Consider the following 25,254-nt stretch of genomic DNA (forward strand, 5'->3'; position numbering starts at 1 on the left):
AAGTCAGACAGAGAAAGATAAATATCATATGAAATCATTTATATGTGGAATCTAAAAAAAAATGACACAAGTGAACTTATTTACAAAACAGAAAGAGACTCACAGACATAGAAAACAAATTTATGGTTGCCAAAGGAGAAAGGTAGGGGAGGGATAAATTAGGAGTTTGAGATTCGCAGATGCAAACTGCTATATATAAAATAGATAAACAACAAGGTCCTCCTGTACAGCATCAGAGAGCTATATTCAATAGCCCATAATAACCTATAATGAAAAAGAATATGAGAAAGAATAGATATATATGTATAACTGAATCACTATGCTGTACACCAGAAACTGCTCAACACTGTAAATCAACTAGACTTCAGTAAAAGTTTTTGAAAAGTGGCCTCTGGGTGGGGCCAAGGTTGTGACCGTCCTCTGCAGACACAAGGGCACCATCCATTGGCTGAGTGGCTTTGGACCAGTTACTCAATCTTCCTCCTCCCAGTTTCCTTTTTTTGTAAAATGGGATTATTGTCACAATAATTTGGTATACACAGTAAGCTGGGACACAAGTGAGAGTTCCAGTTCCTGCTTCATAGACGGGGATTCACAGAGCAGTTTTATTGTTAAATTATTAACTGTGTGCCGTTTGCTTTTGCTGATAAGCAGCCTGCTTTTCTCTTACAACTACTGGGACAAAGTGAGGTAGAAGGAAGACAGAGGAAAGAGAAAGAACAACTTTGACTTTCCAAAATCAGAGTCCTGTCCCGCGCTTAAACTGTCCTGCGATACCTGTCTCATCAAAATAATGGCCAGTCGTTTCTGTAGCAACAAGATGCACTGGTTTCTCCTGTGATCTCAGCCTCTCCCACCAAGACGCCCCACTGTGCCCCTCCATCCACCCAGTGGGTGCCGATGCCTGTGACCCTCTCTGCACCCGTCATCCATCCTGGCTGTCCTGTGGTGGGCCTCAGGCCACACAGAGCTGCCCCATCACGTGCTCTCCTTCTCTGAGAGCACAGGGGCTCCCAGAAGAGTCACTAAAGTTGCAGCTCAGGGCAGCATTAACTGAAAGGACCAGGACTCGCTGTTGGTTCTCTGTCTGCTGGTTCATTGGACTCTTTCTTTTGGGCCAGCATCGAACACCTGCTGCTAATGGGGACAGCTCTCTTCTTGCAGAGAGAGGTGATGGTTTTCCTCCTCATCACCGCCTGTTTACCTGCCCTTAGGGAAGGATCCGGGAGAGGAGAATGAGTAAGTAAACTTTCTGCTGGGAGATTTATGGAATGTCAAATTAATTGTTTTGCTGAAGTGCTGGGCTTAGATACTAACACCAGGGGGGTGCGATTCTGTCTCTCCTTCTAAGAGGAGAAATGTCACCAACTTAGAAATCACTGAGTCATTCATTATATGTAAAAGCCAAAGCACTCATTGTTATTATTGTGGACGCTGGGTTTGTTTCAAGTTTAGTCCTAGTTTATATGCCTTGGGAGCAGGGGTGATAAGTTAGACCCCCAAAGCAAAGCAAAGTTTCTTCCTTCCTTCCTTCCTTCCTTTCCTTCCTTTCCTTCCTTCTTTCTTTCTTCTTTCTTTCTTTCTTTCTTTCTTTCTTTCTTTCTTTCTTTCTTTCTTTCTTTCTTTCTCTCTTTCTTTCCTTCCTTCCTTCCTTCCTTCCCACTCCTTCCTTCCCTTATTCATTAATTCATTTAACAAACTCTTTTTTCGGTATTTTTAGGTTTAGAACATATTTTGTATGAAGCACATGGTGTATGTGCAGTTGTATAATTAGGAATTTGGCTGGCTTTTCTTCCTGGTTCTTGGAAGGTAGCCTCTAAACCCTTGGATTTTCTGAATGAGAGGTGTGTCTTTGTTATTCATGGAGGGGGTCTCAGACCCCACCTGGTGCTTTATGCATGTGCGAATATCTCAGGTTGGGGGCTGGCCATGCCAGGAGGACCAACCATGTGGCCAGAGGCCAGGTCATGCCCTCCCTACGTCCAAGGAGGGGAGGCGGACTGGAGACAGATTTGATCAGTCATGCCTAGGTAATGAAGCCCAAATAAAAGCTCTGGACACGGAGGTGCGGGTGAGCTTCCCTGTGGGCACTACTTGGTGTATCAGTGTGCTGGGAGGGTGATGTGTCTTGACATTCCAAGGGAGAGGACACCTGAAGTTTTACATTTGGAAGCCCCCCTCCCCCATACAGTACCTCACTTGTATGGGTCTCCTTTGCCTGGTTCTGATTGGTATCCTTTTTGTCATAATAAAACTTATAATTACATAAGTATGCTGCTTTCCTGAGTTCTTGGAGTTGTTCTAGCAAATTATCAAGACTGAGGGGCTAATGGGAGCCTCCCCAAATCTGTAAACAGTTGGTCAGAGTCGTAGGTGGCCCTGAAATCCCCAAGCTTGCAGCTGGTGTCTGAGGTGAGGGCAGATGTTTTAACCTGTGAACTTGGCCTGCCTGTGGGTAGTCGGCGTAATTCTTAAGGGCCCTAGGATTTCCAGGCTGGTAAATGAGCATTGGCTTCAACTTAAAGCCCAGCCGCATTAGCCCCTAACAAGAAAGCCGGCCTGTCCCCTGAAGCCAGGCCCTGACTTCTCCTCTCTAGCTGTGAAAGTCCTAGATGGCATCTCCGACACAGTGCTGTTCTGTCTGCATTGAGAATCTGTCATTTAGTGAAGTCACTTCCATGAATTCTCCGAGCTGGAGCTTCTGGAGAACCTGCTGCGGCTCGTACATCAGCACCGGCTGCTGCACCTTGCACGCTGATGTCCTGGAGACGGCATCTTTCCTTAAACCTCGTGAAGCAACCTCTGGTCGCTTCCAGCTTCTTCTGCAGCTTCCTCACCTCTCTCAGCCTTCACGAAATTGAAGACAGTAGAATCCAGCCTTGCTCTGGGTGAGGCTTTGGATTAAGGAAAGGTTGTGGCTCATTTGATCTTCTATCCAGACCACTCCAACTTTCTCCATGTCAGCAATAAGCCTGTTTTGCTTTATCATTTGTTTTTTAAAAATTTTTTAAATATATTTTTTGAAGTATAGTCAGTTTACAGTGTTGTGCGAATTTCTGGGGTACAGCACAATGCTTCAGTCATACATGAACATACACACATTCATTTTCATATTCTCTTTCACCATAAATTACTACTGGACACTGAATATAGTTCCCTGTGCTCTACAGCACGATCATGGTGTTCATCTATTTTATATATATTACTATCTGCAAACCTCCAGCTCCCAATTTATCCCCTTGCTTTAACACTTGTGTGCTCACTGGAGTAGCACTTTTTGTTTGTTTGTTTGTTTTATGAAGGGGAGGTAATTAGGTTTCTTTAATTATTTCTATTTGGAGGAGGTACTGGGGATCGAACCTAGGACCTCATGCATGCTAGGCACGCACTCTACAACTTGAGCTATACCGCCCCCCTGGAGTAGCACTTTTAATTGCCTTCAAGAGCTTTCCCTTTGCATTCACTTGGCTATTTGGCAAAATCACTTTTAGCCTCTCTTGTCTTTCAACACACCTTCCTCACTAAGCTTAATCATTTTTAGCTTTTGATTTAAAGTGAGAGACGTGTGACTCCTTTCACTTGCACACTTAGAGGCCATCGTAGGATTACTCGCTGGCCTAATTTCAATGTTGCGCTGTCTCAGGGAGCAGGGAGCCGGAGGACAAGGGGAGAGACGGGGGAACAGCAGGTGGGTGGAGCAGTCAGAACACACACAGCATTTACCTGCTAAGTTCGCTGTCTTCTCTGGGCGCGGTTGGTGGTGCCCCAAACAAGTACAACAGTAACATCAGAAATGACTGATCCCAGAGCACCATGCAGATGGAATCATGGGAAAGCTGGAAATACTGTGAGAATCACCCAAATGTGACACAGAGACAGGAAGTAAGCAAATGCTGTTGGAAAAATGACACTGATCGACTTGTTCCAGGCGGAGCTGCCACAAACCTTCAATCTGCAAAATATGCAATATTTGTGATAAAGCCAAGCACGATCAAACGAGGTGTGTCTGTGTAGAGACAGCAAAGAGACCGGCGGCTGCCAGGGTCGGGGAGGAAGGAATGAGCAGTGGGCTTTGGGTGCTGGTGTGTGTCAAGTTCGGCTCATGGATTAAACAGAGGTACCCCTGCCAGTGCAGGATGGTGACAGTGGGGGAGGCTGGGCCTGTGTGGGGACAAGAGGGTACTGGGAACTCTGGGCGTTCTGCTCAAGTTTGCTCTGAGCCTAAAACTAGTCTAAAATATTAAGTTTATTACTTAAAAACATTTTTTGAATGAATAAATGCGGGAATGACAGAATTGCTCCTTCCTCGTGTCCCCATGGTCATTGCTTGGACTATCACTTTTCCACCCACACATTCTGTTCCAGCTTCAAGTTGTACACGTCTCTTTGCCACGTAAACCATGGGTGCAAGGGTTCTCCACCCTCTGCTGGAGCCTCATGACTTTCAACATGAAGCTGGAGGGCAAATTCTCAGTCGTCTTTCAGCTGGGGAAAAAAAGCACAACCTTAAAGTTGAGAGTTATGTTTTGTTTGGCAGACTTTCTGAGGACTTGAACCTGGGAGGCCTCTCAGATCTCTCTAAGAGGTTGCTTCAAAGAGGCAGGGGAGAAGCTGGGACATAGAAGAGTTTTGCCGCAAAGACCAGGTAGTCAGAACATAAAAAGAGTATTGTTAAATAATAATAATAATATAATAATAGTAATAATAATAATAAAAACAGATACCCTAAGTTAGGGGATTTAGTGCTTTTCTATATATGGGAAGGTGCAAAGGTCTGAGCTCATTGAAATCATTCCTCTGATGTGCACCTAGCTGTCTAGGGCCAGTGTCCTGTCCTTCCACACCCTGAGTTCCCTCGGGGGCACCACTGGCGGTGGCTCAGAGGCTAGGCTGCCTGCCTGTCTCTATCCTGAGTGCCCTCCAGTCACAGTCAGGGTTGGTGGTAGTGGCTGATGACTTGATGGCCCCAGCATCCTTTGTTTACTGCTGTGGCCGGCAATATTTTTCATTCACACCTCTTTTAAAGACAAATCTGAACAAATCCGATCCCATCTCAGGATGACACCACAGTGATAAAATCAAAGCCAGTGATTGCTGCAAGCATTCAGAGAAACCATCCCGGCTCCCTGGTTTTCAAACTGTTTTTAGCATCAGAATCAATTTTTCAAACGAACTTACACAGAGCCCCCAAATATAAAAGAGTTAACAGTAAAAAAAAAAAAAAAAAAAAAAAAAAAATACAAAAAACAAAAACCCAGATCTGTCCTGGCACAAAAGGAGTCTGGATCCCTGTGACACGTCTGCAAAGCCTTGGGCTGCTGGTCCAGTCTTCCACTGTGTTTTGTACACAGGATGCTGGGCCCCCAACAAGCAAAAGCCTTAAAAGCATCCAGGAAGGTCCACAGCGAGGTTTCTGTGTCTTTGGTGTCTGCCCTTGTGCTCTGCAAAACACATCCTGCACTCCGACCACATCATACCTGCATTTCCACAAATGTTTCATATCTCAGGCTTCTGTGCCTTTGCTCCACCTTCGAGGTGCAACTCAGGGTGCAACTCAGGCATCACCTCCTCCAGGAAGTCTTCCCTCATACCCCCCATTGACCCATCCACCTTACCCCAAGGTGGAGGCTGTTGAAGCAGAAGCCAGCACACCCAGGAATGGGCAGCACCTAAACCTAATAGCCTAGGTGGGTGGGAACCAAACCTCCATCTGCAAATTAGCAGAATGGTGTTAGGAGGGCCTGAGAAATTGCTCCTAATGACCTCATTCCAGATGAAAACAAAAATTAGTGATGGATCTTAACCAACAGATATCCATGTGGCCTCTAACTGTGATTTAAAGCCATAAACACAAAAGAAAGATCAGGAAAATGTTTCTGTGTCTGGATCCCTTCGTGGTTACTCAGATTGCATGCTCCTAGCCCTGGAATAAGACCTTTAGCATCCACTCCTTGGGAATCTCCGAAGACCCCTCTCTACAGTCTCCCAGGACACTCTAGAAGCAAGAAACTGACCCCAAGCGTTGTCACTATCCTGTTTCTGTATCTCTCACCTACCCCTCCAAGGCGGGGCTGTTCTCACGCTCTCTGTCCCTCCCCTCACCCAAGTGTCCATCAGGGGTCTGGCATAGACCTGGCCTGCAGAAGTTTGCAGAATGGGGTACCATCCTGGGCTAGGTGGTAACACCTGGTTTTCCGCGTTGCCGCAGCGCCCTCTGCCGGGTGCATCCCGCCACTGCAGGACACTCACCGGAGTTGGGGCGTTGACCACGGAGAGGTTGTACCCACAGAGGAAGGAGGAGCCGAAGGCGCCCACGAGAGAGGCCACGATGAGCGAGCAGGACCAATCCTGGAAAGGAGAGCAAAGCAAGTCAGACCTGACACTTGGGCGCAGAGCCAGGGACCCGCGGGAGGCACCTGGGCTGTCCCCTTAGCTAGGGAGTCCAACTCAGAGGATTCCCAGGGCAAGGATGCAAGTCTTTTTGGAGCCAGCTGGCCGGAGGGTTTCCCATCCAGGTCTGGTCCCGGTGGGTGTGGTCAACCCACGGAGCTCAGGTCGCCTCTGTTGGCAGCCACACCACTGCCCTCCTTGCCCTGCTGCATTTAGATCTGGGAAACGCCGACCTACCATCCTTGCAGGTGCTCTGACAGCAGCTACACGCTGCTATTTTAGCTGAATCTGGCCTGCCTCTGACCCACAGAGGAGCAAAAGAGCAAAGCCAGACTAAGTTGCCAGCAGCCGCAGCTGCTTCTTATTAAGAGCTATGGTCTCGTCATCTGTTCTAAGCGCCTTCTGGATTTTCTCTCCTGGAATCCTCAGATCAGTACTTTTTAGCTTGCTTTTACAGGTGAGGAAACAGAGGTGAGGAGCTGTCCCTGGTGCTGTCTGGGATGGAGACTGGAGCCCAGATGGCCTGGTTCCAGCCCTCGTGCAGTCATCACTGCACCACACTGCTTCTTCGCCTGGGAGCAGTGTCTGGGGGCCTGAAGCTGCAGAGATGCACACAAGCTCATGCAGGCCCCGCTGCAGGCTGGGCTGGCCATCTACTGGCCAGTGGGAGCACCTTGGAACAAGGACCTGCAGACAGAGAGATGTAGGGCTTGGCCTGGAGAACCAGGCATCTGCCTCCATGCGATCCTGCCCTATGGCCCCATCCACGCACGGCTGCAGCTGCACTAGGACCAGAGCAGAAACATCTGGGCCCCTTGGCAAAGGCTCGTCAGAAGGCAGGAGCTGGAGGCTGGAGGGGCTGCCATCCCCAGGCTGGCCAGGAAAGTGAGGAAATTCACCAGATGGAGGGGCCCAGGTGCTCTTGGAAGTTACTTTCTCTGCCATCATTTATTGTGTGTGTGTGTGTGTGTGTGTGTGCTTGTGTGTTCTAAGTGCCAGGCCCTGACACAGCTCCAGGGACACAGCAATAGACATGACAGATGAGGTCCACAGTTTAGGGAACTGAATAGATCAAACACTGTTTGGAAGCCAGGTCCCTGCTCTCCCTGCCCCAGCGCTGCCTCTAGCTCAGGCTCCAGCACCAGAAGGCTCCACCGCTCGGCTGGGGGGCCTGTCCAGGGTCTTGACCTTTCTGGGCCTCAGTTTGCCCAGCTATAAAATGGGACCTAAACTGTAGCACCAGCTGCATAGGCGGTGGTGGATGTGCTGCTGGCCAAGGCCATGGAGGGGGGCACATGCATGTAGCCAGTGTTCAGAAAGGGTGTTTACTTATTCTGTTTTCTCTCTCCACTCCCTCTGGCCCAGCCACGCAGAATGGCCAGCACCTGAGTTACATGCTAAGGTCTCTCTTGCCCTGGCCAGTGTGGCTGCATCCCCCTGAACTCTTCCCTTCTGGAGACTTTCATATGTCAGACCGATGGAAAGCCTCCCTGGAAGCTTCACCTCCTCATTTCCACGTTTCTCTCTTTGATTCAACACTGTCTGACTCCCAGCTCGGCCACTCGTGTCTGTGCAAACTTAGACCAGTTACATAGTTGCTCTGTGACTCAATGTCCTCATCTGTGAAATGGGGGTGATAAGGGACCCGCCTCATGGGATATTCTGCAGAAGAAAGGAGTTAGAGCAGGGGAGCCCCTCACCCGTCTGGGGGCCGGGGCCGGTGAGGGACAGCAGCAGGGGCGGGGCAGAGGGTGCAGGTCTTACTTTTTGAGGGCGGGAGCCTTGCTTCCAGGCGCTGTGCCGGTCATAGAGGAGGCGCTCGGAAAATGCTGGTGATCGGATGATAGGCCAGAGGGAGGGTTGACGGGCCACGGAGATGGACACTGGCAGGTGTGGGGCCAGGATACTTTTCTGCAGTAAGAGGAGCTTGAACTGAGTGGGATTCCTTGACAGAACAGAATCATTTTGGACAAAATGCCCGTTCTCCATCGCCTTTTGTATTTAAACTCATCCTCTGGGCCTTAGTTCAGATCTCACTCCTTCTGACCCCCTGGGCTGTGCTGGTCCCCTGGGTTTCCCTCACTCCCAGCCTTGGTCATTATTCCCTTGTCTGCACCCATCAGAGAGCAGAGTGGGTGGAAGCCGTCTCCCTTGGAGCCCCCACCCCTGCATGGCCCACCTGGGCCCACCACCTCTCATACCCGCCCCAAGGGCAGAGGGTGCCCGCTGGTGGGGGCAGGAGGGAGGGGAGGACAGCACCCAGCACGAGCGGGCGGCTCTCTGCCGTGGCAGCATCACATGAGCACAGCCGCTGCCAGAAGATGCTGTCGGCCCCAGGAATCTGCAGCTCAAGAGTTGGAGCCCTACAGCCAAGGTCAATGGACCAGGACGCCAGGACTCAGGCCCTAGGGCTTTCAGAGGGGGCAGAGACAGCCCTCGTGGCAAGTACAGAGGCCGATTTCTGTGTTTACCTTTCTTCTCCTCCTGCCCGGTGTCCGGCTGCTGCTCGGGTGGGCACACTCAGGAGGCCCTGGGAGGCTCAGACCATGCGTAAGAGGAGCTAAGCTCAGTTCCCAGGAGCCCATGTCCTGTTTCCCAACGATCAGCTTGCTGGCCCTCCCTGCAGTCGGCTCAGCCCGCGGCACCTCTGCCGGGCTCCGCCGGAGCATCTCCCTGAATGAGGAGGCAGAGTCTGAGCTCCCGAACAGGAAATGTGGCAATTTAATCTTGCCTGAACGGGAAGTGGGCAGTGAATTTTTACCCTGTTCCCAAGTCATCCCAGCAACTAGAGAGCCTAAGAGGGAGACTCGTCTTCTCAGGAATCACCACCCTGAGTATGAAGTCTTCCTTTTCCCTCTTAAGGCCAGCGTGCTGGGAGGGGAGCCACTGGCATGAACCCAGGACAAGTCTCCCTAAGGACTGGGACAGATGGAAAAGTGACCGGCTGCAGGAGAAGCCTGGCAGTTCCAGCCCAGACTCCAGCACTTTCTCACTGTGTGTCCTTAGGCAAGTAGCTTTGCTTCTCTGAGCTACCATGGTTACAAGCACAAAATGGAAGATTGATCCTGCTCTGATCGTGCAGCAGAGCAATTCTGAGGCTCAGATAGAAAACACACAGTCCCAAACAGCCTGCTGGAGGTGGACACGGGCTGCCCTGCAGCTCTGGAACAAGTGGGAGGGTGCAGGGTTTGGAAGAAAAAGCACCTGTCGCTGATCATTACTCTGCCCTGCTCATTCGGCCGGCTGAGGGAACACTTCTGACGTGCCTGCCCTGGAGGCTGGCTCAGGGGAAGCATTAAGGAGCCAAGACCCCCTCCTGCACACCAGGATGTCGTGAGAATTAACTCACTGCATGGCTGGATTGCCCAGATGTCAGAGAAGTGCCTTGAATCATGTCTAGGACAGGTTGCCTTGGCCGCTTGCCCCTGGAGGCAGAGAGCAGATGCAGAGGCCAGGGAAGCAAAGGCGTGCTTGGGGATTGCAGAACCCCTGGAAGGCCACAGTGGCCTCAAGACCACAAAACAGAGATGAGAAGTCAGCCACCTGGGTTTAATGGAAAACGCATGTTGAAATAAAACTGTGGATCGCTGTAGAACTTCTGGGAGCATGGATGGTCACATGCCTTTGCAAACATCCAGCCCCGTGATGTTGGAAAGCCGCTGCTCCACGGGGAACCAAAACTTCCCAAAGGAAAAGCCAACCCTGAATAATTAGGCTGGTTATTTACCAAGCACATGAACCATTCAGGGCAACACTCACGCTGCGTATTCATCACGCAGGGATGTCAGGATGCCGCTTGGAGAATTGGCTGCTCCTGGAAACAATTTTCAGCCGGTTGGCCAGCTCCCCTCACAGAGCCTGGTCCAGAGCGGAGCTCTAACATGGGAGCTCTCGATTAAAATGTGACACGCATAGGAGGCACTGGGCCAGCCGGGAGCGGATCCCAGAAGACTTTCTGGAAGAGGTGATTCCTGAGCCGTCTCTTAGGGGATGAGTAAGCCATGGGAACACGCAGGCAAGGAAGGGCGTGGGATGAGAGGGCACTGAGCCAGGGCTGCAGGCATGGACGCCCCAGGGCACGTGGGGAAGCAAAATAACTGAGCGGGTTGGGGTCTAGTTTAGGAGGCGCGATGGAGGGGAAGGATGGCTGCACCCTGTGCCGTCCTGCCGGGGCTTCGTACTAAGCATCTTATTTCCTCCTCCACCCCCTCCCTGACTCAGGCCCTTTTATGTATCCTCCCTGGTCTCCTCATCTGTAATGGGGGGGAGGGTGTCTACCTGATCTTACTAAAACTCACATTGGATCAGGTGACCCATCCGTTTCATTTAAAATTGTTCCATGTTCTCCATTGGGGTTGAAAACTCAAAGATGCCAGGACCCAGGCAGTTCACACAAATGTGCAGCTACAGCCGGGAGGGTCCCTGGTGTCCCGGTGTTGCAGGAGTTGCCAAAGTCAGAAGGCACTAAAGGTCCTGCCAGCCAGCCCAGCACGTCCATGGGCCGCGCAGTGGACACAAAGTGTGGACTGGAGGCCCTCTCCCAGCTGTCCCTGACCATTCCTCCTGTCTCCACTTTCCTGCCCAAAGTCCTGCTGAATTTGAGCCCTGAGGGCAGAAGCCCGGGCCGGGGACAGGGAGTGGTTGTGGGGAGTGGTGTGTGGACTGGAGGCCAGGGGTGGGGGGTGGGGACAAACTGCCAGCAGCTTCCTTGGCCCTGCCCTGCGCCAGGGGCTCTCCCAGAACCTGGGACTGGACACAAGCCAGCAGAGCAGGAGAAACTTGCATGGTGTCCCTTTTGTCCTGCAGCCTGAGGGCGCGGCTTGGCCTGGAGAGCTCCTCCTCCTGGTGGAGCTGGCTGCCTGCTGATCCTCCCCAGAGCCTGCCAGCAACCAGCCCAGAGGTGAGCAGCACCTTGGCCTAAAGTCACACCCCTGAGACTAGAGCCCAGGTGTCCCCACTGAAGCTCCTGGCCGTTGGGTTAACTGTGCATTCTTCCTTCAGGGAGATGGGGGATCTCAGGTTCCCACTCGCATCCCCAGGGCTTCCCAGGGTGACAAGCCTTGGTGAGGGTGATGGGAGCTGTCCCACCACTTTGCCACAGCTCAGTGGGTTAAAACCCAGACACTGGTGCTGGACAGCCTGGGTTTGGGTCTCGGCCCAGCCACTTTTACAGCCTGTGAGCTCTGGGGCAAGTTACTCGGCCTTATCTGTAGAATGGGGTGATGATGGTGCCAGCACCTCACAGACTTGGGAAGACTTGAGTTCATACACGGAAAACATGGGAACTGTGGAACCTAAGCCAGCACCCGGCATCCAGCAAGTGCACGGTGAATACTCATCATTACTCTTCAAATCACCTTGTCCCCAGACAATGAGCTATTTCTTAACCCAGGCGCCCTCATCTTTTTTTAAACCAAAGGCACGGTGAGTGCTCTGGGTAGAAAGAATTGCCTCCTCCCTCCGGGGGGATTGGTGTCCACAGCAGAAAAGGAGAGGTCTGGGGCAGCTCAGTGTCAGTGGACAACCGCTAAGGCCCGTTCCCAGACGCGAGTTCCGTCCTTCCATGATGGACCATGACTCGGCGTTGTTCCCCAATCGCCCTCTCCCAGCACATGTCTGCACTGCTAGGCCCTCATCCAGCTGTGTGCACACCCGCGATGTCACCAACCCTCTCAGCAGTCTCAGGAGGAGCCTCTAGGCTGCCGTTTGGGGGGAAGAACAGAAGTTCAGGGGGAGCCTGGATTCACCTCCAAATCCAGTGCCAGCTCCCTACCCGCACGGGTTGTGGCCCAGGCTCTCAGGCAGATTCTAAAAGTTAGTTCTATCAAGGATGTGGTCATAAAACACACATTCCCGGGTGTGCTGGGGCCTGTTCTGACAGTCACCCCTCCACGCAGACACGTCCGCCAGTGTTTGGTAAGCGTCTCCTCTCGCCGGCTCTCCTGGCCCGGCCCGGGCTCTTCCTCTGACCACCCGTAACTTCGCTCGTCCTTCAGTGCTCAGTGCCCTCGCCACCTCCCCCGAGAAGCCTCCCTAGGCCTCTCTCTGCCGCCCCTGTGTTGCACGTGCTGCTCAGACCTGTGCTGGCTGTGACCCCCTTTCTCCCAGGGGTCTTTCCCCATGTATGCCTTCCCCTCTGGACAGGAGCTCACTGAGGGCAGGGACTTGCGTGTGCATGTTAGGGGGTAAACTGTGTCCCCCAACATTCATACGTTGAAGTCCCAACCTTAGTATCACAGAAGGTGACTGTATTTGAGACAGGGCTTTTAAAGAGGTCACCAAGGTAAAATGAGGTCGTGTGAGAGGGCCCTGATCTGACCTGACTAATGTCCTTATAGGAAGAAGAGATCAGGACACAGACACACACAGAGGGACGACCACGTGAGGACACGGAGAAGACAGCCATCTGCAGGCCGAGGAGAGAGGCCTCAGAAGGGGCCAACTCTGCTGACACCTTGATCTTGGACTTCTAGTCTCCAGACTGTGAAGAGATACAGCTCCGTTGTTTAAGCCCCCAAGACTGTGGGGCTTTGTCATGGAAGCCCTAAAAAATCTCGGTGTCCTATAAACCTTTTTGAATTCCCAGCTGGTCAGGGAAGGGGCCCGGTAGATGCTTCGGGAACTGAACTCAGACTCTCCCTTGGATGATGTCCTGACACTGTAACGCTGGCTTGGACAAGGTGAAAATTTCCTATCAGGAAGAGGTAGGGGGAAAATAAAGAATTTTCCACTGAATATCATTTGAGCAGAAGGTTTGTGATGACCACACCACCTCCTCCTTCACACCAAAGGCGTAGACGGGAGCCTTGACTCAACCTAATGGGGCGCCCAGGAAAAGGTACTGTGTCCACTTGGAGGGGGTCGCTCTCTGTTTAGCCTGGTTCTGCCGTGTCCCGGAGGACCTGAGGCAGGTGGCTTGGCCTCCCTGGACCTCCAGGTCGCACCTGGGAGATGTGGTGGTGATGCCCCATGTATCACTTCACACTTGCCAGAGTCTGGTAAATACACTCGTGTTGACCTTTGACCTGCTAAATACAGGTTAATTACAAACATGGGCATATATTCTTCTTCGCCTGGTGGCCTCCCCACTCATCACAGGAGGCGAGGCACAGATGGGCCAACATTCAAGACTGCCTGCACTGCAAACGAGCTATGTAGCCTTGGACACATGGCTTTGGCCTTCTCTGAGCCTCAGTTCCTTGCCTACAAAATGGGGATAGCAATGCCCTCACTACTGTGTGGCCAGAACTGAAGGGGAGACCTGTGTAAGGTCTGGTACAGAACAGGTGCTCTCTGGCTGTTGGTTTTGAACCTGATTTAAAGAGAGAGGCCAAGGAGTCCTGAGGAAGGAGACTTTCTAAGTGTGGAGGACTTCCTGGAGGAGGAGGCAGGTGGACTGGGCATTGTGGTGTGATGGGGGATGGGTTTCAATGTTTCCTTAAGGACTATGACATTATCACCTTCAACATCAATGCCCCCTTGTTGAGAAACGATCTCTGGAATGGAGACCCCCCAAGTCCAGATGGTCACAGCAGACAGTATCCTCACCCACCAAAGTGCAAGGCCATCAGCAGCCGGAGCCTCGCCGTATACACCGTGCCTTTCACACAGGTCCTTCCCATGTAGCTTTGCCTCCGGCCTCTGTTCACCCTTCTGTGCCTGAGCTCACCTGCACCACTTCCCCTGGCAGGAGGGAGGGGGTCAGAGGGGCTGGCCTGGGACCACCCGAACACTCACACAAGAGAGAGATTAGGAAACCAGGACTGACCAATTTCTTTTTTGCCAAATCGCTTTCTTTGTTATCTGCTGGGTCCTCTTCCTGGAGCTTCATGGTCAGTTTTCAGATTTTGGACTGGCCTATTTTTGTTCCTAAAAAAAGAAAGAACAAGGAAGAAGCCATTAGATAATTGCTGTCACAGATGAGTAACTCAGGGGAGGTGGCCCTGAGAGGACACCAGGATGCGGAGCTCCCCCACCCCCAGAGACCTGGGCGCCTCTCTGGCCTCAGTTTCTCCATTTGCCAGATGGTCGTGTTGGACAGCTTCTGCATTTCCCGCACTTGCCACATTGCTTATTAAGTACAGGCCGCTCCCTGGAACATTCTCTCTCAGCAGGTCACTCTTACGGTGGGGCATGTTTTGGAAACACCAGATTCTCTGTCCCCAAGATGTGAAAACAAAAGCAGTGCAAATTCAAAACAAACTGCCAGTGTCCCCAGTCAAGTTGGGAGCAGTCACCAAAATTGTGACCCGGATCTCCGGCACAACAAAGGAGAAAAACACACAGCTGTTCTGGAATTCCGAAATACATTTCTCGAGCCATAAAATCCTTAGGTTCCTTTGGCTCAACTATTCCATTTATAAATAGTTAATCCAAAGCAGGAATAAAAATGTGCAAAGATTTAAGCCTGATTGTCACTGCCAGCATTTTTATTGTTAGAAAAATGGTCTTCACAATCGGACAAAATAAAGTTTAAAATCCTGGTACGTTCACATGACAGAAACTCATGTAGTACTTGAAAATGTACACTGGAGAAGAATATTTAATGTCATTGGAAAATGCTTGTAATTCTTACTTGAGAAGAGGAGGAAGGTATATAAAAGAATACACACTAGTCAACATTAAAAATAGGTGTACTTATGCAAATGACAAATGCTGGAGAGGATGCGGAGAAAAGGGAACCCTCCTACACTGCTGGTGGGAATGCAGTTTGGTGCAGCCACTGTGGAAAACAGTATAGAGATTCCTCAAAAGGCTAGGAATAGACTTACCATATGACCCAGGAATCCCGCTCCTGGGCATATATCCAGAAGGAACCCTACTTCAAAATGACACCTGCACACCAATGTTCACAGCAGCACTGTTCACAATAGCCAAGACATGGAAACAGCCTAAATGTCCATCAACAGATGACTGGATAAAGAAGATGTGGTAAATTTATACAATGGAATACTATTCAGCCATAAAAACCGACAACATAATGCTATTTGCAGCAACTGGATGTTCCAGGAGAATGTCATTCTAAGTGAAGTAAGCCGGAAAGAGAAAGAAAAATACCATATGAGATCGCTCATATGTGGAATCTAAAAAAATCAAAAACAAACAAACAAAACAAAAAAACATAAATACAAAACAGAAACAGACTCATAGACATAGAATGCAAACTTGTGGTTGCCAAGGGGGCAGGGGGTGGGAAGGGACAGACTGGGATTTCAAAATGTAGAACAGATAAACAAGATTGTACTGTGTAGCACAGGGAAATATACACAAGATCTTGTGGTGGCTCACAGAGAAAAAAATGTGACAGTGAATGTATGTATGTTCATGTATAACTGAAAAATTGTGCTCTGCACTGGAATTTGACACAACATTGTAAAATGACTATAACTCAATAAAAAATGTTAAAAAAAAAAGAAAAAAGGTGTACTTACAGAGTGATACTATTAAACAATACGTGTACTTAAGCCACGTCTGTGTGATTTTTAACTTAAAATAAACCCTAAACAGTGCTGACTTCAGCAGCACGTGTACTGAAACTGGAACCACACAGAGAAGATAATCACGGCCCCTGCACAAGGATGACATGCCGCTTCGTGAAGTGTTCTGTATTTTGGGGGATGGACCTGGAGATCATCACACTAAGTGAAGTTAGCCAGAAAGAGAAAGAAAAATATCATAGGATATCACTTACATGTAGAATCTAAAAAAAATGAGACAAATGAACTTATTTACAAAACAGAAACAGACTCACAGACATAGAGAACTTATGGTTACTGGGGGAGGGGGGAAGGAGTGGGAAGGGATGAATTGGGAGTTCGGGATTTGCAGACACACACCACTGTATGTAAAATAGATAAACCACAAGGTCCTACTGTTTAGCACAGGAAACTATATTCAATACCTTGTAATAACCTTATAATAGCCTGTAATGGCCTTTGATGAAAAAGAATACAAAAAGGAATATTTATATGTGTATAACTGAATATGCTGTACACCGGAAACTAACACAACATTGTAAATCAACTATACATACTTCAATAAAAAAATTAAATGCAAAATAAAATGTTCCTACATTGAATTATTTATTCAGTAATTATTTATGAAGCCCCCATTATCTATGGGGCTTATTATTACGGGGACGCACTCTTGAGCAGGACAGACCTCGCCCTGCCCTCGGGGAGCTGACATTCTGGGAGAAGAGGCAGCTTAGGACTGGCATGTGGGCTGCTCACGGGGTACAGAAGGCGGGTGGCCCGGCCCAGAACAGGACGGGGGAGCAGCAGGAGGTGGGCTGCAGGGATGGGCAGGGGACAGTCACGTATTTCTGTGCTTAAAAAGCAGGCTTCCTGGAAGCAGCTCAATACGCTGGCGACTACCACTTGCCTGTGGTTTCGCAGCCAATTTTTATCTAACTCGTTTTCCTGCAGTTCTCCGATTCTTGGATGAGGGAAACTGTATCTAACAGGCCCGGGGAGATGCCTGGCAAATCCTTGGTGTCCAGTGGCTGACGACTATCATTCATCGAGCTGGAGGAGTCTCAGGAAGCAGCAGATGTGGGGCTGGGAGGAAACAGAGCTCTGTCCAGGAAGCATGTGGCTTGAGGTGTTTGCGTGGCATCTGGGTGCACGCATCACGTGGGTAGTCAGAAGAGCGGCGCTCAAGACGTGATCTGGGTGGACGTAGATGGGTAATAATTAACGCCTGGGGACTAGGCAAGGTCGCCCAGGGAGAGAGGGTGAAGGAAACTCCCAAGGAACCCCAGCTAGATGGGGGACGGAAAATGGCAAAGGAGGCGTAGTCAGAGACAACAGGGAGCAGGAGGCGGTAGAGGGGACAAGACAGAGCTTGAGGAGGATGTACGTGGTCGGCAGGGCTGAATGTGGCTTGGGGCTCAAGCAACAGGAATTAGCGTGTCCAGGGCACATGGCCACAGGGAAGCTACTGGTAAGTGGAGGTGGAGGGGTGGGGGGATCCGGGGGTTTCTGGGGAGGAGCAGAGACATGGGCAGACATGGGCAGAGGACGGACTGTGGGTGAAGGACTGGGCAGGACTGCAGGTTTGGTAGTGCGGGAACGGGGCCTCCTGTCCAATGGCATCTGTATTCTCGGTGACCTGCAAGGCCAAGCAACAACTGAAGGGGCAGAGAGGTTAGTGAAGCTGAGAAACTGCCATCCAGGACATCTGGGGAGCAGCTTTAAAAACCAGTGCTGGTCGGGCAGTGGGAGGGTGTGGACCATCCATTCGCTCTCAGTGCTGGGAGGGAGATGTGGGTCTCACGTGTCAGAGCTCTGGGTGTTTGGGTGAGTGACAGGTGGGACGAGGCAGTGACGGCAGGAAGTCAGCTTCCACTGGCGACTTAGATGGCAGAAAAACCAAGAGAAGGCTTGATTCAAGATGGGGTCAGAGGGTGGATTTGGGGAGGATGTGCGTTGTCTGCCCAAAGCTGGAACCTCCTTGAACTCACAGTTAGAGCAGGTGGACAGTCACGAATGAGGAGGGAGTGAGCACAGACGTGGGGGAGAAGAGAAGGCAGTGCGTGGACGATAACCAGTCACCGTGTGTGTTACACACTTCTGTGGGCTACACCCAAGGCGAGGGGGCGTGGGCAGGGGGCAGGGGAGCATTGTGCTCAGCAGATCCAAACCGAGAGCTTGAGTAAGTCCTCCGTGTTGACAGGGGTGAGATGAGCCCTAGGCCAAGGATGCGGAGATATTGCTGTCATCTTCCCAGAAAACCTGTTTCAAACGGAGAATACGGCTGGTGCCAGGAGAGAGTGAGCGGGGTGTGGGCGGTGGCTTCCTTCAGGGTCACAGCCGGCTCTGACCTTCTGTATGAGGGACACTCAGTCCATCGGGACCCACTGCCCAGGGGACCCGTCTGCAGCAGAGGCCTGAGACTGTGTGCCTCACATGCAGAGACCACTGCAGAGCTGAGAATGACCTCATGTCCCTGAGACGTCACATCACAGGGGGGAGCTGCCACCTGTGCAGTGCAAGGCCAAGTGCAGACAGCTTGCGCTCCAGGCAATGTGGAGCTGTGGGTTCAAATCCCAGCTCTACAGCTCATTAGCTGTGTGACTTGGGGAAAGTTACTTAACCTCTCTGTACCTCCATTTCTTTGTGTCAAGTAGGGAGTAGTAATAGGACCTGCCTAATAGGGCTGTTGTGAGGATTCAATGAGTTAAGGAGTGAGAAGCACATAGTAAATGTCTGCCAACGGCCTTGGCGAAGCACAGGGAAGGCATCTCTCGTTTGTAAGGGTCTCACGGAACAGATGGTGGCTTAGAGCTGGTTAAGGGGAGAAGGAGGGGGATCCATTTGATGTTTGACTAGAGAACCTTAAACTGCCTCAGAATAATTCTCTAAGTCTTAAATAGAATAGTAAATAACATAACGTAAATATAAACCCAGCACATGAGGGTCCAAAAATGCTAGCTCCTGCCTTTTCAATCTGCGGTAACAATACGAAGATTGCTGCTATTCAAGAGTAACTAGCTCTGCTGGTGCCTGCCAGTGTGGCCTGAAAGGTCGGGTTGCTGCTGTTCCCATTGGTGAATAGCCACACCCTGAGGCCCTGGGGCCCACCTGCCACAGTCCAGCAGCTACAGGTAGTAGGACTCTGCTCAGGGCAATCTGATTGGCCCAACCTAGGCTGTACCTGGGGTTACATGTTTAGAAATTCACCTCCGCTGTACTATTGCTGCTGCTCCTTATAATACAACCTTCAGGGGCACCATACGTGGGACACTATAACCGATCCTGCTAGAAGTAAAGCAAGTGGGGCTCGGAAAAGAATCTTTTCCCACCCAACCTGTCCCAGAGGTCAGATCAGAGCCCGGTCTGCTTGAAGCTGGCTCCTCACTCATGACCCTGCACTGGGTGGAAGGACACAGGCAGAGAGAAGGCGCAAAGTGCCCGCAGAGAGCAAAGGTGGAGGTCTTCTCCCAAATCCGCTCCTGTGGGCAGAGGCCACCTCCCTGAACTGTCTGGAGTCGCAGCCTTGTGTACTGTCCACCCCAAGACGTGGCCCTGCTGAGCAAAGCCCTGAGGTCCAGCAAGTCACTGGCTGACAGCTCTGAGCAGGAAACGCTGCACACTCTCTGGTCCTGGGTCTCCCCGACCAATACTGGGTGGTGATTTTATTCTTAATTTTCAGGGTTAACTCTCCGTTGACTTTGGCATGGAGCTAAAGCTAACCTATAGCAAGATACTGAAAAAGAATGTGGAAAATAGGGCAGCTAGGAAGATACACAGAGAGAGAGAGAGGGAGACGGAGGGAGAGAGAAAGGAGGAGGGAAGGAGGAGGGGAGGGGGAGGGACAATGAGGGGCCTCTGGAATAATAACACAGCCATAATCACTCATAATCAATTTCGTTTTTATATAAACGTTTGTCAGACACCACGCTAAGCACTCCAAGCGCCTTTTCTCACTTAATCCTCACCAAGTTGATTTTCACATCGCTCAATTTTTAAATCCCTTGCTCCAGCAGCTCTGTGAGGCTCGGTAATTCCTGAAATCGTCCCCAAAGCTGATCCGAGTCTGTGAGCCTGACTTACCTGTTTCCTGGACCTCCCCCAGCCTGGTCCAGTCTAAAGAGTGAGCAGAAGATGCTTCACAAACGGGACAGCTCCCCTTACAATCAGACCGAAGCCTGTGAATTTGTGAAAGAAAGCCGTGTTAATGATCAAATGACACCCAACTGTTTCTGCAAATATTCCGTGCTGCCAGTTTTGACCGGTGATAAATGATTAACATCGAGCTATTGATGTCCAGCTCAGCTTAGTAAAAACATGCCCAGTGGCAGGTCAGCAAGTTCTGGACTGTGAGCTGAAGGCAGGAGTGCCCTGGCGAGGCCACTGCTGACCGCGGGTGTCGGCTCCCTTCTCGACAACTGTGTAGGACTAACTGACCCTGGCAGCTATGAGGAGGTCGGGTGAAATGACACGCGATCGTTGTAAAGCAAAACACAAATGAATGCAGGCTGATCGAGTCCGGAGCCCAGAGGAGCAACATGCGGGGGTAACTCCTGCTGCTTTGTTGACACAGGAGTGAAATCAGCCGTGGGGAAGTCCACGAAAGCTGTCCTTTGGGAAGCGCTCCCCATGTGGTATCAGCCACTGCTGTTACTTTATGCATGCCATGTTGTCCTCCTGAGCTCTCTCCAGTCCCGAAGTGATGCTCATGTGCTGATCCTTCTATTTTTCAGGACTCTGGGATACACAGAGGGCTGGAGTGGCAGATGAATGTGAGGGAAAGAGGGGAGGGGCCGAGAGCATTGCTGGGTAGCTGACGCGAGATCCCAGCTCAGTCAGCATCACCAAGAGCCTCCTTTTGAGCAGTTCACAGAGGGAGGTGAGGGGTGGGAAGGGAAGCGTGGTTCTGGGGTGAAGGACAGAGAGATAGGTGCCCAGGAGTCCCACCCACCTTGGGAAAGGGACGCTGTGCCTGGCACGGGCACGACTCGGGCCCTGAGAGACAGCGCTGGGGCCTGCAAAAGCCCATCCAATTCCCTTGGCGTCGATTAAGAGTAACCGGGCCACCTTCTCAGGGCTGATCCCGTTCCCCGTGCCCTAATGTTGACAAAGGTGGCCTGGAGAGGCAGAAGGAAATCACTTGATTTCTGGAAGACATCTCCCCAGGTGTCTTTATCAACTGACCTCCGATGTCAGCACAGCCCACCTGCTAGAAAGATGACATTTCTGTGCCTGGGGTGGCTTCAGCTGTGCTTTCGGACACAGACACACCAGGACAAAGTCTGTCTCTGAGCCATGGGATTGCTTTCCCAGGCTTTTCAAATCTTCCACAAGTATCTAGCTGGTGCCCACCGCCTCCTTTCCCCAAGCAGTCACCCAACCTCTGTCGTGATGTCTCTTTTGCTGCAATAAATCATTCCTGGGTGCCAGGACTATTCAACCATTGGTTTGGCAGCCTCCACATAGACTGTGTAAGATGGTGACTCAGAGCCCGGGATTTGATGTCAGATCTCAAATCCCAGCTGCCCCAGCACGTTTCATGGGACAAGCTGCCTCCCTGCCAAGTGGGGATAAGGGAGAACTCATCACAGGGTCACGTGCAGACCGAATGAGACGTCTGGTGCATACCTAGGGTGGGAACTGCTGTGTCAAGTGGTAATTCTGTTTATTTGAGAAACACCAAACTATCTTCCACAGTGGCCAAACCAGTTTATATTCCCACCTGCCGCTCCTGGGTGTATACGTTTGCAATTGCCTCCCGCATAGCAAGAGTCTGGTAAACATTCGCTGTTGCTGTTCTTGTTCGGAAATCTCTTTATCGATCATGATGTTTTAGTCTTGTTCCTTGACTTATTCCTTTATAGATGTTGACAGAGCACCTACTGCGTGGCCAGCACAGTGCTGGATACTGAGAAGGTGGCAAAGAAGGGTAAGCCTGTACTCCTATCGGGTATTTCAGTCTAATCAGAAGGATGAGCCACAGGAAGGGACTTACTTTAAGTAAGCACCTACTGTGTGCCAGGCACTGGTTCTGTACAGCCCCATCAAACCCCAAGAGCAGCCACTGTGATCTCATTATTTCCACTCCACAGCTAGCGTGCTGGGCGTTCAGAGATCACCCCACTTGCCCAAAGCACCATGGCTGATGGATGAGAACTGAGGCTTAAAGCAAGAGCACCCCCTCTGTCTGCACTGACCCTCTTCCACTGTCCAGCCCAGTCCAAGTGAGCCTGGGGCTTGATGTCAGACACATTTCTCTTTGTTCTTTTTGTAGTCTGGCATCCAGACGACTTCTCACTTGGGAGGAGCTCCCATTTGTGGGTCTCATGGGAAAGTCTTTTTCAGCTTCTCCTGGATTCCCTTCCACCAATGATCCCATTTCTCTGGAGCATCACCAATTTCTCCTTCTCTCTTAGGTCACCCCTGGCTACATAAAAAAAGTCTTAATATTACAATTAAGAAAACAAAAACAAAACTAAGTGTTGGCAAGGATGTGGAGAAATTAGAGCTCTCCTATGCTGCTAGTGGGGATGTAAACTGGTTTGGCCACTGTGGGAAATCATTTGATGGCTTCTCAAAAAATAAATGTATGACACGGCAACTCCACTCCCAGGTTAAAACCAAGAGAATTGAAAACAGGTGTTCAAACAAAAACTTATACACGAATGCTCACAGCACTGCTATTCACAATAGCCGAAAGGTGGAAACGGCCCAAATGTCCATCCTCTGATGAATGGGTAAACAAAGTGGTCTCTCCGTACAATGGAATGTAAGTTCTGATACGTGATGCAATGTGGAAGGATCTTAAAACCCTTATGCTAAGTGAAGAGAGGCTAGATCTGAATGATCACATATTGTGTGATTCCATTTTAGTAAAATGTCCAAAAGAGGAACTTGGCGGAGGCAGAATGCAGAGCAGTGTTTGCCAGGGGCTGGGGGAGAAGGTGATTGGGGGGGGCTATTTTATGGTTGAGAAGGTTGCTTTGGGGGGGTGAAAATGGTTTTGGATCTAGACAGATGTGGTGGTTGTACAGAATTGTGAATGTATTAAATGCTGTCCAGTTGTTCACTTTGAAATGGTTATTTTTATGTTAAGTGCATTTCACCTCAATGGGAAAAATAAAAAAACAACCTCCTGTGACCACCTGGAGATGTCCACCTGGCGTCAGCCCATTTCCTGGCTCTTGCTACGGGAACCCACTGTCTCACGTCTGGTCCTCCCCAGCTGATGCCCACGGGGCTGACCCACCAGGCCGCTCAAACTGCTCTTTTGAGAACATCAATCATCCAAAGTCAACAGTCAAGTCCCTGTAATCTCCCTGCAGCTTTGGTGAAGCCGACCACTCCACTTCCTCTGGGTCCTTCTGGAAACTTCCTTTTCCCATCTCCTGGGCCACACACTGGCCTGGTTATCCCTCTGCCCCCCTGACCACTCGTTCTGAGTCCCTTCTGCTGCTCCCTGTCACCTACCAACCTCCGGGGGTGGAGGGCCCCAGGACTCAGCTCAAGGCCCTGCTCCCCACTTCGCCCACACTCTCTCCGGGGCTGTCCTCACCCAGACTCATCTGTCATCTTAAAACCACCAGCATGCTGCCAGCTCCCAAATCCATCTCTCCAGCTTGGACTGTGTCCCAGAGATCCAGACTCCTATGTCCACACACCCGGTCAGTGCCCTCACTTGGCTCAGAAGCTTCTCAAGCAGAGCAGGTCCCCAGTTGAACTGAATTTGGCCAATATCGCTGCTACCAACTAGCTGTGTGACTGAGCAGGCCACGGAGGTCCCAGGTGACCAAGAGGCCTTGTCTGCTCCCCAGCCTCTTCACTTGCTCTCTCCCGCGTCCTCCATCCCCCCGACCCTGGCCTATCCCTGCCTCCCAACACCCCCAGCTTCCCCCCATCTCAGGGCCTTTGCACTTGCTGTTTGCTCTGCCCAGAAAATCTGTCCCAAAATCACTGCATGGCTGCTTCGTTCTTGTGCTTCAAGTCTTACCTCAAACGTCTCCTCTGTAGTAGTGCTGCCCTCACCTCCCTGGCTGAACCAAACCCACCCTGACCCCACATCTGTCTGTCTGTCTGTCTGTCTCTCCCTCCGTCCTCCTCTCTCCTTTCCTTCCTCCCTTGTCCCTCCCTTCCTTCCCCCATCTTCTCCTTCCCTCCCTCCATCTTCTCCTTCCCTTCCTCCCCCTCCTCCCCTCCCCCTCCTTTCCCTCCCCCCTCCTCCCCTCCTTCCCCTCCCCCTCCTCCTCTCCCCCTTCTCCTCCTTTTTCTCTCCCTCCCTCTTCCCCTCCATCTCATTATCTTTTATTGTCTTTCAACATACTTAATATCTGAAGTTACCTTATTTGTCTCTTTGTTTTTTGAGCTCCTGTCTCATTTTCCCTGACAGACCGTGACTCCACGGGGGGCAGGAACCTCGTCTCTTTTAGTCCCTGCTGTGTCCCCAGTGCCCAGAACAGTGTCTAGCACACAGTAGGCACTTAATGAATACTTGATGACCGACTGACCAACTAAGCAGAGAAGTCAAAACACCCGCTGAGACCTGTCTTGCCCTCAGAAAGCTTCAGCGAGGCTGCCCAGCCTGGACGCGCCTCTGGGTGGGCCCACCAACACTGGACCCTGATTGCGACACAGAGAGGCGGGAGAGTTGAGGATGTGTCCTCCGTGCAGAGGTGGCTGCCTGGAGAGGGTCTGGTGGCGAGAACACCGAGGGCCCAGCAGCAGGGGCTCAGGGACCTCCTGACCAGGCTCTCCTGCTGCCTGCTTCCTGGGTTTTCTGCATCTTCCCAGAACCTGGATCTGTAGTCTCTCCACAGATTCAGCCATGAGCGTCCACGGTCTGCCCATTAATCCTCTTTTCTACCTGAGTCCATTGGGGTGGATTCGAGTCCAACTGGTCCACTTGGCTCCTTCTAGGTGTTCTGTTTAGGTCTCTGTGCCCCCAGGTCCCTTCTCGGGAAGGTTGACCAGGAAGCCCACAGGACCAGGCCTTGACAACTTAGTTGGAAAAATGATCGAGAACAAAGCAAACCCTTTTGGATGAGAAAAGTCAGTGAACTCAAACGCAGCCCTGGGGACACCCTCAGAATCTCAGCCCCTTAAAAAGTGAAAAAGCTGAGTTAGTTCCCAGCCACAGGAGCCTTCGGGGACAGGCAGGGTCACCCACCAGGGGGTTCTGTTTGCCTCCCTCTGATTTTAAGTAAGTCAGCATATAACTACTACATTTTTAAAAATAAAGTGAGGAAAACAAACAGTTCTGCTTTGCCGCTAAAAATGTTTTCAAAAGAAAAATGACAGAAGGGCTTTTTTATGATATTCAGAAATTAGGGTGGAGAACTTCTAAAAACCCCCCAAGTTTAAAGAGCCTGTCTCTGTGGATCACACGCTCAGTGGG

At 50.9% G+C, this 25,254-nt stretch overlaps 1 protein-coding gene and 1 non-coding gene across 2 annotated transcripts in view; one reads left to right on the top strand and one right to left on the bottom strand.

Annotated features, from left to right (window-relative positions):
• Positions 1-23,249, bottom strand: part of SLC2A9 (solute carrier family 2 member 9) — a 201,561-nt gene extending 178,312 nt beyond the window's left edge. The window contains 4 exon segments of the mRNA XM_032496859.1: positions 6,250-6,348; positions 8,155-8,301; positions 14,159-14,259; positions 19,947-23,249. Coding sequence (XP_032352750.1) covers positions 6,250-6,348; positions 8,155-8,301; positions 14,159-14,221 — 309 coding nt within the window. The 5' untranslated portion in view covers positions 14,222-14,259; positions 19,947-23,249.
• Positions 15,897-16,003, top strand: LOC116659495. Its single transcript, XR_004314861.1, has one exon. It is a non-coding gene; the product is annotated as a U6 spliceosomal RNA (small nuclear RNA).
• Positions 23,250-25,254: the final 2,005 nt, after the last annotated feature.

This window comes from Camelus ferus, chromosome 2, assembly GCF_009834535.1.
Source record: "Camelus ferus isolate YT-003-E chromosome 2, BCGSAC_Cfer_1.0, whole genome shotgun sequence".
NCBI lineage: Eukaryota > Metazoa > Chordata > Mammalia > Artiodactyla > Camelidae > Camelus > Camelus ferus.